Raw genomic sequence first — 16120 nt, 5'->3', positions numbered from 1 at the left:
AATTCACCGTCGGAGAGAAGAGAGAGCGAGAACGCATCTGGTATCGGCCTATCGAAATATCACACCACTAAGAGAAACTCTACTTATTCAAATCGATTGGGTCATTCTGTGTCAAATCAACCAAATTTCCGAAACTTTCCCTGACATTTGTGATTGTTCATATTTTTTTCTGAAGAAAGACAAACGTAAATAGTGATGAAAGCCAAAATATTAAAAGCCATGGATGAATATTTACTGAGTAATCCACTATTTTGTAGAATTTTCACCTGAGATTTGGAGCCAAATTACATGAAATTAATGTAATTTGGTAAAATACATATCTCATATCGTCTGGTAAAAATTCTACATACCAGGGATATGGGGATCTCAATGCAAATAAATTGCTATATTGTACATTGCATACACCTGATTTTCTTTCAAAGAGGAATGTCTGAAGAACAACTAATGTTTGAAACTAGAAATAGTTTCACTCTTGAAAACAGTTTCATATAACATTCCTGTCTGAGTGCCACAAAAATAATTTGTTCCCAAGTTTGCTTGCCTGTAACTCCAGAAGTATTAAAGATTCTCTTTCTTTTTCCCATTTTTGAACAGTCACCATTGGCATATAATGCAACAAAGATTGCTAAAGTCAACAGATTTCTAAAGTCATTTTCACCCCCGTCTAGAACAAAATATTGGATTACTCCATTAATATTGATCTATGACATTTAATATTTTGGCTTTCTGCTTCATTTATGCATGTCTTTCACCAAAGAAATGATCAAAACTGAATAATGATGGCCCGGAATGAATGCCCTATTGCACTTTGACAATTACCTTAAGGAAAGGACAATCTTTAAGGAAATTGAACCTTGCCTATGTACCGTTTATGTCCATTTCAGAACAAAAACGGGAAGTAGCCTACTAAGCACACAAATGAGAACATGTGTTTCACAACAAATGCATATGTTTGTTACATTGTATTTTTTTATAGCATGTAAGTGCTAATGTACTATGAAATAAAATGAAACACATGTCAAGTTCACTCTCTGTGACCTAGAGTTTTAGATTAGCCAATTACACTTTTATGGCTTTTGAGCTGAAAGGATTTGCTTAGTTATCTTCTTCATCTTTGTCATATTTTTTTTTTATTTCTAATCCCGGACAGTATTACATAGACACATAGTCTAGGTGGAGTTAGGTCACTTACAGTATTACATTAGAGTTAATCAGCATTGAATTACTAACTATTGGCAAGGTTTTATCTACAATGACTAACAGAATTACAAAACCTACCATTATCCAACAGGATTCTGCACAGCCTATGTAATTTGATTCAAAGGCAGAGCAAGTTATTACATTTTGATGAAAGACTGCAAAGACAAACATTTTTTTCTTTACGATAACATGCACAATATGACCTCAAATGTGTATTAAGTAAAACGGGTCAATTTTGTTGACATTTAATATTGTTATTGTTTCTAAAACATTACAACATTAAAGATTCTTAAATGGCTCTCCGATAGATAATCTCCTCTTTAAACCATACAGTCGGCCCTGTGAGTGTGTGTGTGTGTCTGTCCCCATTTCTAAGGAAAAATGTTTTCCTGCGCCTCTAAAACAAACACACACACTGTGCTCTCACATGACTGAGAGAATCAGCCCATTCATGGCCCCTGTCACCACAGTGACCTCTCTTCTGACTGTGAGCGAGTGTGTGTGGGCATCCCGAAGTGTTTGTGTCCCCTGACTGATGACATCACAGTCTGCCACCGAAGTCTCTCTGAAGCTCCGGTCACATGTGTGAGGGTGAGGGCCAAGAAGAACAACTCACAAAAAACACATGTGTCTTACTCTACACACACACATACTATCTGACTGAAGATGACCTTTCATGTGTTCAGGAAAACATAATCGTCGCAAAATTAGCGCAAAATATCCGTAATAAAAATGGGAGTTGCTGTAACCAGGGAAGCCACTGAGGTTCTTTTTCCTCCATCATAAATGACGTGCGCGCAGACGAAACGCAATAAGCGCTGGCACGTTCGCTTGCGTTGTTGGGATGCTGGTGTTTGGGAACGCAATCGTGTGAGACGCAATTAAACCAAATCATTCTGATGACAGACTTTGCATTTCAGAACGACCAAACCAACATTTGAGACGCTGTGCGATGCGATTGGTTAATCCGCTGGTTAGTCCAGGTTAATCCTCTGTTAAGGCAAAGTCATGTGAGGTTTTTTGTTGCGCATCAAAGGATTTATTCAGTAAATGTGTTTCCATCGTAGTTTAGTCTTCTTATCGGACAAAAAAACGTACCTGCCTCAATTGAGCGCATATGTTTTTATGCACATTTTTAGAATGTATATGCATACAATAGTGTGAATGTAAAAAAATAGTATACAACACTGTAAAAACAATTGCTGCCTACATTTTTTAATTATTTTTTAATTATTTTTAAGTACAGTCAACTTGTCTTGGACGTTTAAGTCATTTCAACGTAAATTACATTAAACTGACTTAAAAACAATTGCTGAATCTTGTATAGCCTAACTTTTGGAAAAGTTGCAAATTCCTTAACTTATTTTAATGAGTTAAATCACATGTTGTCAACTTATTGATCATATAATCTTCTTCTTTTTTTTTTTTTTACAGTGAGCTACATACCCTATATTTATTATTTCATTTAGATGCCATTTTAGAAAAAAAATAAATAAATACTAAAATGAGAGAATGTGCCAGGAAAAATTTGGGTTTTGATAAATGTGTTGGTTAAAAGACCAAATCTAAAACAAGCAAAAAACAAACAAAAAAGGTGAAGCCAGAAGTGAGAATCTTTGGGTTTACATTTCGACCCACTTTTGAAATTGTTTTGCATTCCACACAATACGCAAATCAGAATATTTTCTTCTCCAATGGGAAATAACTATGGAATGTTGATTTAATCGCCACCACCTTGGGAATGACGTCAAACTGAAGACGATGTTGACCTGTCTTGACCTGCCTTGATTTTCCAACTTGAACGTCCGACCTGGAGAAGCCTCTCCAGTGGTATCTTTCAAGAAGGAAGTTTAAGAATTCCAAGTTCTGAATGGTCTGGAACGCATTACTACTAGATCCAGAAAGTTATTTTCATTTTTCTGTAGAATATGCACCAGGGTTGGTGAACGGCCTGTGGGCGTGTCCTGAGGTTCATTACTCATGTCCATATGGAGGTTGAGTCATAGTTTAGTCCAGTATTATGCCATCGCATCCGTCTATGACACAAACAACCGATGTCGTGCCTCCCTGTCCGATAAACACACGTTTATGTCCTGCCAGGTAAACTGAGCAGTCCTACAATGGATAGGCTATAACACATTGTTTAATGATAAAACTGTGATTCCTAACTTAAAAATATATTTTTTAAGAGCCATGTTTAATAAAGCAAGTGAAAGCGTCCAGAATAGATGTCAACTCTTAGGGTCAATTTGATACTCCAAATCTAAATAATGAATTTACAAGTCTGAAACTTTTAGACAGAAACATGCAAATTCTATGTTTTTTTTTTATTAACTAGGTTGGACCACTAAAGCACTTCTCCACGAATGTGTCATTTTTGCAGCGTATAGCATCCGATTTATTTATTCAACGGGATAATATTAACAAACAAATAACAATTGAGGCGGTCAGTGTCGGACAAGATCAATGCAATGTAACAAAAATCTACGCCACTCAAAGCAACACACACACACACACCACAGAACACAAAACACTTCCCAGCACAGAACGCTCACCTTTAGAATAGATTATCCCACGGGAATGGAATGTCCGACGCCAGTTCTGTGGGATTCGCGGAAACTGAACGTTCGAAGTTAACTGTGCGTGTAACTCCGTAACACCACCGGGCAGGTTTTAATCACAGTAAGAAGACAAAAGCAGAGTCTTCTTCTCCTTCAAATGTCCAGTGCAGTCTCTCACTCGACAGGTGAACAGCTCTAGTCCTCTTCCTGCTTCTTTCCGCAGGCTGAGTGAGTGAAACAAGCGATCGCTCGGTGATTTTTTCTTTCTCTCTCCCTGTTTGCTTTGCACTCCCTCCCTTTCCACACGCAACCGCTATTTTGTCAACAGTTCGCAGACACACGAACTTCTGAGCCGTGATTTCACCCGGAAATAGACATAATGTAATGCGATGACAACTTACGCAGTCGTGAATGTTTTTAATGTCGTGTGAATATCTCCACGCAGACAGACTAGGCCCGGCGAACTGCATGCATGTCTCTCTCTCTCTCACGCTCACACTCGACTAACGCATGATTCCTCAGGGATGAGATGACGAGGAGGGTGCTCTGGACGTAAACAATACGTACATTTACTAATTTGGTCAAATTTTCCCACCGTTTTTTCTTAACGACACTCCTGTTTTAAGGCAGGACTATTTTAACGGTTTGGTTGTTGTTGTTTTCAGTGTTATTTAATAGGTCGTATTTAACACATAACTTACTGACGGTTTTTTTTTTTTTTTTTTTTTTAAACGGTCCGGGGATTTGTGAGGGAAATTAGAAAACAACATTGAAATTTCACTCGGGTATTTTAACGAGCGAGTTTTTTTTTAAATTAAATCCATGCTATCCTTCCTTATTTAGTTGCTTAAAAAGGACCTGTTACGCTCGCGGTGTAGTGTGGTGTCTGCAGACATCTAGTGCTGATGGCGGATACTGCAAGTTTGCATCTGTGTGTGTCGTCTTGGGCTGAGAAAATGTCATTTGTTTACCCTTAATTTGTTCTAAACCTGCGTAATTTTCTTTATTCTGTGGAATATAAAAGGATTTGATAGACAGGACAATTCACTCAGCTCTTGACATATGAATTTGACAAAATAAACAAGGCAGGTATTTGATAGAAAACACAGGCCTGTCTTTCAACATGTCCTATACAGAATCTGGCTTGGTTGCCAGTACTGGAGAGAAGTCTTTCCCTCATAAATGTGAGATGGCATTTATAAAGCATTCAGGGAATAGGAAGTGTCATAGTTTTGAAAGTTTATTGTGAAAAATGAATTGGTCTTTGGATTCATGTTGGGCGAAATAAGAGTGTTTGGGACAGTTTTTGAATTTCCACCTTGTTCAAGGTTTATTGCCATAAATTAAAAACATAATTTCTGTAATACTGAAGATGTTACCTATCCATTAGAACAGGAAACAAGTTTATATTATAATGAAAGGATGCGTGACCCTTAATGTAAACTGAGCCAAAACCCCTTTGGCCAATTGGGACAGGACATCTCATCATTGATTCATGCTAGTGTATGTATTACACAAGTTACTTCATACTTTGATATAATTTCATATGCAAGGTTTTCTTTTTCTGTTCATCATTATTAAGAGTCCATGTTTATTTCTCAATCATTTATAAATTCATCCACAATTCATTAAATACAACACACGTAATTGAGGTAAAAGAAGACTTAAAGTCCAAAAGTCTTTAGAAAGTGTAAACAAGTTAGAAAATGGTTCAGGTCCAAAATACATTAAAGTTTTTTTTAATTAAAATGAATTAAAAAACAAACAAACTAATATTTGGATGAAAGGTTGGGTGACCCCATCCCCAATAAACTGTTTATCATTTAACCTGAAAACCTTTGATGGAATAAATATGGTGTATTACTGCAACAAAATCTAGTTCAAATATGATGTTTCAATTTTCAGAATTGGGTTGTTTTATTTTAGTTGTTTTATTTCAGCATAATCCAGCGAATATAACTGTGTTTGGGTGGATGGGACAAAATAAAAACAACCTAATTCTGAAAATAGAAACATGAAATTATCACATTTAGTTGCAGTAGTGCATCATTTCCATCATAGGTTTGTGTAAAATAGTAGTTATGACAATTTTATGAGCTCATTATGAAAACTAGCTAAAGCTTATATCATTTTCCTAACTTCATGATGTCACAACAATGAGGATATCCCATTTTGATGATGTGGTCTCGCAGGGCACATTAGACGAGAAAATAAACTCTTCTGTCCCATTTGACCTTATGTCCCAATCACCCTTAATTCATACAGTTATCAGAATGAAACAGCTTAAGTAGTTTCCAGTATTCATAAATAACCTTTTCATTACAGAGATCAGCATTTTCCCATCTTGAGGTTTCCATGTTCATCATTAGATGTCTTGGACAGACTTTCTCATTTCTCATAGATCCTTACTGGTTCTGATGGTGTTTCTCACTCCTGCTGGCTGATACAGTCACTGTCTGTCATGTTTCAGTTAGGAATGATCAGAGCCGCATTTTCCTGATAAGCCTTTCCAAACATTCCCGGAACATTCTCCAGCCATTCCTGTGGTGAGCAGAGGCAGAAATAGCACTGCCGGAGGAGATCAGGTTTCAAAGCTCGCTTTCACTCGTCCTACAGATGACTGTGTGTGTGTGTGTGTGTGTGTGTGTGTGTGTGTGTGTGTGTGTGTGTGTGTGTGTGTGGGAGATCGGTAAGATTTTTAATGTTCTGCTCACCAAGGCTGCATTTATTTGATTAAACAAAAAAAAAAAAACAAACAAAAAAAAAAAACGTAATATTGTGAAATATTATTACAATCTTAAACAGCTGTTTTCTACGTGAATGCATTTTAAAATGTAATTTATTCCTGTGATCAAAGCTGAATTTTCAGCATCATTACTCCAGTCTTCAGTGTCACATGATCCTTCAGAAATCATTCTAATATGATGATTTGATGCTCAAAAAACATTTTTCATTATTATTAATGTTGAAAACAGTTATTTACATTTTTATTTCAGGATTCTTTAATGAATAGAAAGTTCAAAAGAGCAGCATCTAAAATATAAGCTTTTGTAACATTAAACACTACCGTTCAAAAGATTGGGGTCAGTAACAATTTTTATAAAAAATTTTGGTGGGAATAAATGAAATAAATCAATACTTTTATTCATCAAGGATGAATTAAATTGATAAAAAATTACAGTAAATACATTTATAATGTTACAAAAGATTCTATTTCAAAAACTTTCTATTCATCAAAGAATCCACATTTTTTTACACTGTTTTTAACATTGATAAAAATAATGAATGTTTTTTGAGCATCAAATCATCATATTAGAATGATTTCTGAAGGATCATGTGACTCTGAAGACTGGAGTAATGATGATGAAAATTCAGCTTTGATCACAGGAATAAATTACACGTAACTATATATTCACAGAACAGCTGTTTTAAATTGTAATAATATTTAACAATATTATTATTATTATTATGTTTTATCAAATAAATGCAGCCTTGGTGAGCAAAAGAGACTTCTTTTAAAAACATAAAAAATCTTACTGATCCCAAACTTTTCAACGGCAGTGTACATGAAGGAATGTGTTTGGTATTTATTTAGGGAATGATCATATGTATTATTATTATTATTATTCATTGCAACCATCAAGTGTGTTGTTGATGTCTGAAAGTTATGAGCTGGTTTTGGGCTAAAATGCGCCACACACTGGTTCACATTAAAGGAGTGAAGCCGCGAACAGCATGCTTCCATTATTCACCCATTCCATTCTTATTCCATTAAGCGTTCCGTCAACGGGATCCAGACCAGCCCAGCTCCTAATCTCATCAGCTGTAACTACACACACATGACACTTGAAAGGATCCCCCATGCCTAGGCGTATAATTATGGATATCATAATATAATCATTTGTTTAATTGTGAACCTTGGCCAAGAGGTATGTAATTGCTTGAAAGGGCATTTTTTGCTTCTAAATTCGATTTAGAAGTAAAACGTTGAGATCTCAGGTGGGCATTTACTGGTGAATCTGGAGGCGGTGGAAACTTCCAGAAGAGGGAAAAGAGAAGCTGAAATAAAGAGCATGACATCTTCACAACCAACCTGTGAAGCCTTCAGCTGATACAATTTTTTTTTTTTTTTTTTTGTGGTTTGAGTTAGGGATTTTGTTTTGTTGTCCAAAGAGTTCAATATTAATATTAATTATTAATATCAAATAGGGATGTTAGTAGATCCTTGATGGCATCGTAAAGTTTTGCTGATTCAAATTCATAGGATGTTAATGGGATCACATTACACATCTGCTTTTTTTTTATTTTGCTGCTATGGATAAACATAATCTGCTATCTAAGAATAATTCCGAATTTGTGTCAGTTATCATATTTGAATTTTTTTTTTTTATGTAATTGAAAGGACAGAAGTCTGTGGTCAGCCTGTGATCGATGATCCTGGATTATCTGCAAGCTCTCTGTATTACACTACCAGTCAAAAGTTTGGGATTGGTAAGATTTTTTTTTAAAAGAAGTGTCTTCTGCTCGCCAAGGCTGCATTTATTTGATTTAAAATACAAAAAAAAAAAAAAATATATATATATATATATATATATTTAAATATTGTTAAATATTATGACAATTTAAAATAACCATTTTCTATTTTAATATATTTTAAACTGTAATTTATTCCTGTGATCAAAGCTGAATTTTCATCATCATTACTCCAGTCTTCAGTGTCACATGATCCTTCAGAAATCATTCTAATATGCTGATTTGATGCTCAAGAAACATTTCTGATTATTATCAGTGTTGAAAACAATTGTGCACATTTTTTTTTCAGGATTCTTTGATGAATAGAAAGTTCAAAAGAGCAGCATTTATTTGAAATAGAATCTTTTGTGACATTATAAATGTCTTTACTGTAACTTTTGATCAATTTAATTCATCCTTGATGAATAAAAGTATTGATTTATTTTATTTATTTCCCCCCAAAAAATGTAATAAAAATTGTTACTGACCCCAAACTTTTGAACAGTAGTGTTTAATGTTACAAAAGCTTCTATTTCAGATAAATGCTGTTCTTTTGAACTTTCTATTCATCAGAGAATCCTGGAATAAAAATGTAAATAACTCATAAATGTTTCTTGAGCATCAAATCATCATATCAGAATGATTTCTGAAGGATCATGTAACTGAAGACTGAAGTAATGATGCTGAATAATTGACACTTATATATTCACATAGAAAACAGCTGTTTAAATTGTAATAATATTTCAATTCACAATATTACTGTTTTTTATTGGTGTATTTTTAATCAAATAAATGCAGCCTTGGTGAGCAGAAGAGACTTCTTTTAAAAACATAAAAAACTTTTGACTGGTAGTGTAAATATACTATTCTATTTAGTCAAAATTGCTATAAATAAAGACTTGACCATTAACTCTTCTAACGGAGAGATATTTAAATATGTCATGATTATATGAAATTTATAATTTTTTCTAAAAAAAAAAAAATCTGGCATGCATAATGTTAAATAATATACAAATGCATGATAACATGTGAGTGACCTTGGCAACCCGGGGTCATTCTGAGGTCTCTGCGTGATTTAGCGAGAATCTCTTTCATTATCTGCACAGGAAAATGACACATCACTTATTTTTAGCTGACCATTTTTTAACATAATTCTGGACATCTGCATGTCCTTTCTCGGGCGAAGAGGTCGCCCATACAGAATTGTGTGTACATTTCCTATTTATAAACGACTGCGGTGTATCATAACACACCCCAATAATAATTCTGTCATGCTTATAGTGTCATCTATTGTTCATCAAAGCCAATAACAGAAAACATCACGTAGGGTGAATCTTCACTCCATGTCCAAATGTAAATGATAAAATGAAATCACTCCGCTCAACTGACCAAATTATTTTGGATTCAGACAAAAATCATGTGCTTCGTAACAATGGCCGGATTTTGTGCAAATCAAATCTTTGGCTATTTTCCTGTGTATGGCAAACACCGCTGACCCCTCTCCTCTTTTCAATGGGCGCGCGCGGGGTGAGGTGCGCTCGTGCAAACCACTGCTGTCCAGTTTAAACCTTTCCTAAGAATCTTGGGAATTCAATTGTGTGTCCGAGCACTGGGAAACCGACAACCTGTGTTGACACCAGAGGCCAGGTCAGCCAGAGGAAACCTCAGGACCATCGCACCCTCGCGGAACTGTGAGCGTGAGATTAACACGCGCGCGCCTCTGCGTCAAACGCTGTATAGTATATGATCAAACAAGAAGAATTTGTCCACATTCGTCTTGTTTGATTTTAATCTGTGCGCAACAAACGCACCACCTCATAACAAGGATGCAATCTATCCTTAATTCAGAATTAATTCAAAGGAAGTGCATGTCACAACAACTGTTGTACCCGAAACATTTAAATTCCAAATGAAATTGTATAGGAAAATCTTACACTTACTCACACATGGTCCCAATGTAATATAAACCTGCACACACACACGCGCGCGCGCGCGCGCGTAATTAGACTTTTGGTTCCTTGCCACTGTCGCCTTTGGCTTTTGGCTTGCTTAGATGGGGACATTTAATATTCAGCAATATTACTGATCTGCCTGCATTGACACCATTATATGAGAACTGAACTGAGCTGGACGATGACATCACGGTTTTCTCCAGAACTGCTGTATAGATAAACGAACTAAATTAATAACTTTTTTGCAACAAAAATGAACCATCATTGAACTTACTTAAGCTGAACTGTGACACAATTTTCTTCTAGATCTGCTGTACAGCAGGAACAAACTTGGTTGCATTATTTTCATGTTATCACTGTATACATCTGCTTTGAAACAATCTGAATTGTAAAAAGCGCTATATAAATAAATAAAAAGGTGACTTTTGTTGACCCAGCCACAGTTTATAGCCTACAATGAAAGCATCCAGAATGTATTTCAAATCTGAATTCAATTGAGTAATATGCAGCAGAGCAGTGATAGGCTCTAACACGCACTGTATCGCTGTGTCTCTGTACACTCACAGTGGTTGGCTATACCCTCCGGCGTGTATCACCATTTTAGCATAAAGATGAGCATTTCTAATCTTTTTAGACGACGTTACCGCTCTCACTCCGCTGTAAAACCCACAATCCCCCGCGTGAGTGTGTGGGACAGCCTCTTATGATTCCTCCGCTCATTCTGCAGCAGAGCACCTCATTCATCTCATCATCTAAAACTATATTACACCTAGTACACTTACCATACACATGATGTAGCCTTCTTTAAACCTAATGTTATCTTAAAATAGGAATATGCTAAATGAATTAGTAAATAAATTAGGCCTACACTGATTTCAGACAAATAATAGCCTATTGCTACAAAAAACAACAACAACAACAACAACAAAAAAAAAAATAACAACAACAGACAACTGAAGTTCGTATGGAGATGCACTATTTTAGACCTTCGTGTTGTTTGCTTTAAGTTTTATCAAGAGTCTTTGACTGTCATGAAACCATAAAAAAATTTTCCATACCGGTATAAATATGGATACTTGACATTTAATTAATAGAAAAGATTAAAGTAGCCTATATTTTCTTTGTATTATTATATATCTAATAAAGGCTAAATCTGCCTATTAATAGGCTATAATTGTCTTATTGATTTTGTACGGAACGATCTAGGCTATTCCCTGCTCAATTAACGAGGTTCATTGACATGTTTCTCCCGTTTTTATCAGACTGAAGAGCCATTGGTACATTTCCCCCTTAGATAAGATATCCACTTCCTCTGAACTTCATGTTATGCAACAATCATACCAATTTGTGGTAAGACTACGTTCACTGAAACCAGTGTATCCTATAGACCAATTATTAACCTGTGTAGGCTAATTCATTTTTTTTTCTGAATTAATTGTATTATTGATTTAAATAGAATAATAATACATATTTTCTAAAGGTGTGATGATAAGGTTGTAATAGGTTTGATGTAATGTTGCAGTTGTCCTGCAGGGGGCTGCAGCTGTCTGTCTTCTGTATTTCACAGTAGCTCAAGGACGATTATCACGTAGCCTATATGTTGCGATGCTTTTGGGAAACGCGGCTCAAATGAAATATAGGCTATAACCTGTACGAAATAATCACAATAATCTATGCTCTATACCCCCCCCCCCCCCCCCCATTAATAGGCCTATAACTTTAAGCAAAACGTTTAAACCCCAATTAAATTAAAATGACAAGCAATTAATAATTCAACACTTCATTAACAGACACTCAAAGTAGACTCTCAATTATGATTATTATTATTATTATTATTATTATTATTATTATTATTATTATTATTATTATATTAAATATTGTATTATTAGAAAAGAATACTAATTGGTTTCTAATTATTGCAGAAATAGGAAAGGCTAAAGTAAATTATATATATAGCCTATAGCCAACTCAAGGAATCTCAACGAACTAACAAAACTAAATGAAATGAAAAGCATTTGTGTGAATGTATTATATTCTAGGCCTATACATGTGTCCTGTAGATGAACTGCCTTAAGGGTGAACAATACACCTGTGAACAACCCCATTAAATATATTTAAGGAGGAGAAAAGTTCTTTTGTGACAACATTCCCCGATGCGCTTTTTGGGACACACACACAAGGGGCCCCTCACTGACCCCGAGCGCGCGCGTATCCTGCATGCGGGCGCATTATGTGACGCACACCTGCAGGCTCCTGGAGAGGACATGGCTGGGGAAATATAGGCTACTCGCTCAATAATAAGCCGATCGTCCAAATATCTAAGAAAATGTTTAAGATTATAACTCTAAAAAAGTCAATTAAAATAAAAAAAAAGAATAGGCCTATGGATAGCCTACATTCAAACAATGAAAACCAACTTCTCAGTAGGCTATAATTGTTTTTGTTAAAAATGAATCATGTCTCCAGCGTTTTATTAATGTAGCTAATGTTCAAATATTCGATACTCAAATAACGATCTTTATCATTAACTCAACGAATCCACTATATAGGCCTATCTATTTTTATAAAACACTGTTTAATTAACGTTATAGGCCTATGGCCGTTCAGCCTTATGGCACGCAAAGACGCTTTAACTCTCATTATTAACATATATTTACTAAAGTTTAATTAGGCTACATTGCAAATTATCTACATGTAGATTAACTGTGATTTATTAAACATTAGCTATTATCTAAAATAAATTATAATGTTACTAAGGACAGTTATCAAAATATGTTATTTTAATGTTTGCGAAGAAAACTGAATCGTGCAAAACATACATTTTGGTTAAAAAAATCAAGTTGTTCAGATGTGCATATTACTCACTATCTAATTAATAAATTCACAGAGATACACTTGCATTGTATTTTACAGCAACCGTGTAGGCCTACTTCTAGTAAAATGATTTTTAAAGACACGAAATAAAAAGCGATAAAAGGCGAAACTATTCATGAAATAGGCGACATGTTAAAAAGCTGTTGACACCAGATGCGCCCAATAATTTCGAATACATTAATTTGACAGGGCTAAATATTTACAAATTCAGCTAAATAATTTGTCTGAAAAGTTGACGCAATTTTTCCTCATCTACAGGCCCAATGTTACTTAATATGTACTCGCATAAAATTGACTATTTTTACACGAGAAACTTTAGAAGCAGAGTCATTTTTAGAAATTATTTTCGACGTAGTCCTATTTGGAAACTATTTTCATACAGTAAGCTAAATGATCTCGCATAAAACTCTATATTAATGCCTGTATGAACACGAAGTAGGCTACTAAACACGATCAAATATTAGTGGAAGGCCAGAAATGTAGTTGGCTAAACAGTTACAGCACTCCGATTCGCCAATCTTGTTATATAATAAGAATAATAGTAATAACAATAATAATAATAGCAGAATTATAGCCTATATAAATTATAAAATCAAAAATCAGTGTCATGTTGACAAAGAGTTTATTAAAGAATAAAAAGTAGATCTATTTAAAAAAAGACTGAAAAGTGCTAGTTAAACATGGTCCCAATGTGTCATAGGCATTAAAATTATTTAATTGTTTTTTACAAAGTACATACAAAACAGTCCAAACTGGCAGTCACGTGCCCTGACCCCTACGAGACCCTTAATCACGGAATCAAGAGGCCAAAACACAGGTGTACATGTTGTGTTTGTGTCTCCGGGTTATCTACCTGTCCAGAGCTCCACTGCATCCTTAAACATTCAAAAGCAAAGACAATAAAAAAAAATATGAATTGGGAAAAGGGTTCAGAACCCAATACTTCACTCCAAAGTCATTGACAGTATGTTGTGAACGGATTCAGGTAAACATGATTTGTAATTCCATGACGTTGATAAACCTTCGATGATCTGGCCATCTTCTTATATATGAATGAACAGTTTATACACATTCAGAACACAAATGTCTGCGAAGAAAAATATGAAACCTTGCATCAGGCAGGAGACCGCAGTGCTTCCATAATTCGAGGCTCCAGTAAAAGTTTCTCCTTCTTATAAGTCCCTAGACCCCGCACGATTTCTGAAATGTGATTTTTGAGATCGCTGGACCTTGTTTTTATAGTCTTTTAGCGAGTAGGCTACAGTATTGATCTGAGTTTGGTCTCGCGACGCCCGAGCTATATGTCGATTCGCGCGTGCAGTGCGGAGTGTTTGCTCTCGTGGTCCCAGTAGGAGCAGTGCATCATGGAGAGTTCCGCGGGCTGGCGCGCGCAGGCGAACTGAAGCCCCGTCCCGTTCCCGCCGGACACCGGAGGAGGAGCCGCCGTCGCGGGACTCAGCTGCTGCGCGTGAGGGAGCGTGTGGTGGTGGTGGTGATGATGGTGGCTCATGCCGTTGTAAGAGTTCACCATGCCCGGGAGACCTATGCTCTGCACGCGCGAGTACGGGTTGTACGAGGACGGCGCGGTCAAGCCTTTCACGTTAACGGGACTCACGCTCCCGCCGCTCATCTGACAGGAGGTGTACGGCATAGGCGCGGGAGACCATGAGTTATTGATAAACCCGGACTGCAGGTATTTGGGCGGGGAGAGGTAACCGTACCCGTCTCCGCCGAACAGAGACTTGCCAGGCTGGAAGTGAGTCGGTGGAGGCCTGAACGGTCTCTTCATGCGCCGTCGTCTCCGGTAGTTGCCCTTCTCGAACATGTCCTCGCACGCCGGGTCCAGGGTCCAGTAGTTCCCCTTCCGCTCGCCACCCCCCTCCCGAGGCACCTTAATAAAGCACTCGTTGAGGGACAGGTTGTGTCGGATGCTGTTCTGCCATCCTTTCTTGTTCTTCTCGTAGAAAGGAAACTTGCTGATGATGTACTGGTAGATACCGGACAGCGTGAGACGCTTTTCCGAGCTCTCGCGGATCGCCATCGCGATTAACGCCACGTAGGAGTACGGTGGTTTCTGTGTGGGGTCGGATTTGTCCGGTCCCTTCTCCGGAGGAGGTTCGTCTTTTGTCCGGTCTTTCTCCGCTGAGCTCGAGGTAGTGTCCATGAGGATCATGCCGTTATCCTCAGGGCCTGGGAATGTGGCCATCATTGCGCGCGCAGACCTGCACCAAAACAAAACCGTGGACTAATAAAAGCAGTTCAGCAATGCTAGCAGTCTTCTGTTGATGACAGTCGAAACTATCATGTGAAGAGAGAGTTTTTTACACAAATGTTTCGTTCTTTCTTTTTTGGATGTGTGCAGCTTAATGTTAGAAAGCTCTCGCGCTTCAGAGTTTCTCCTCAACTATACTCATGGAGAAGGAGGGCAAATTGTGGTTTGGTTTCTCCGTATAAGCCCGCCTTCTCTTTTCCTCACACACTCTCTCACATTCACACATATTGGATGCGGTAGGGCATAAAGCTTCCTGATTCGTAGCCTATGCTTCGAAAGCGATTCATCTATTTTGCTTCATACCCTCTAAATTCTGAACTATGTCTCTCAGCGCGTCAATTGAAGCAACAACTGGAAACCGACACAGTTTTGGAAGACATAATTAGTTCATATAACAGGTGCAGGAGCCGTGCGCAGTCAAACCATTCTTAAAATCTAATAGAAAAAGAGATTTCATGACAAGGAATTATAGGCTATACCATTTACGCACAATATGGACAAACGGTTATTATGATATTATAGTTATGTTACTATCATCTCTACAATTTCCGACCAATAATGTACATATTCTTTTTAACTAACTTATTATTTACAATATTCCTGTTATGTTCCTTTAAATGGATCGATTTCATTTATCTTTTGTGATTTTTCTTCAGTGTCATGATGTGACTTATATCACTCTTGAATTTGGCTCATGTTTTACATTATTGTATAGCTATTTCGTGAGGTATTCCTGAAATTTCTGGGAA

The 16120-nt window shown here is 36.7% G+C and overlaps 2 protein-coding genes across 2 annotated transcripts in view; both read right to left on the bottom strand.

The window, feature by feature from the left end:
- pik3cb (phosphatidylinositol-4,5-bisphosphate 3-kinase, catalytic subunit beta) overlaps nucleotides 1-4271 on the bottom strand; it is a 71537-nt gene extending 67266 nt beyond the window's left edge. The window contains exon 1 of the mRNA XM_079885912.1: nucleotides 3756-4271. The gene's annotated coding sequence lies outside the window, so the exon portion shown is untranslated. The remainder of the gene's footprint in view (nucleotides 1-3755) is intronic.
- A 9440-nt stretch (nucleotides 4272-13711) lies between these two features.
- On the bottom strand, nucleotides 13712-15514 carry foxl2a (forkhead box L2a). Its single transcript, XM_079886189.1, has one exon. The coding sequence runs from the start codon at nucleotides 15306-15308 to the stop codon at nucleotides 14397-14399; it is 912 nt and encodes a 303-aa protein (XP_079742315.1). The 5' UTR covers nucleotides 15309-15514; the 3' UTR covers nucleotides 13712-14396.
- Between the last annotated feature and the right edge of the window lie 606 nt (nucleotides 15515-16120).

This window comes from Squalius cephalus (genome assembly GCF_949319135.1).
Source record: "Squalius cephalus genome assembly, chromosome: 11".
NCBI lineage: Eukaryota > Metazoa > Chordata > Actinopteri > Cypriniformes > Leuciscidae > Squalius > Squalius cephalus.
Note: the sequence above shows the minus strand (reverse complement) of the source record. Positions and strands in the feature narration are given on the sequence as shown.

Coding starts and splice junctions, on each gene's coding strand:
- foxl2a (XM_079886189.1), bottom strand. CDS start 15,308: ATGATGGCCACATTCCCAGGCCCTGAGGATAACGGCATGATCCTCATG.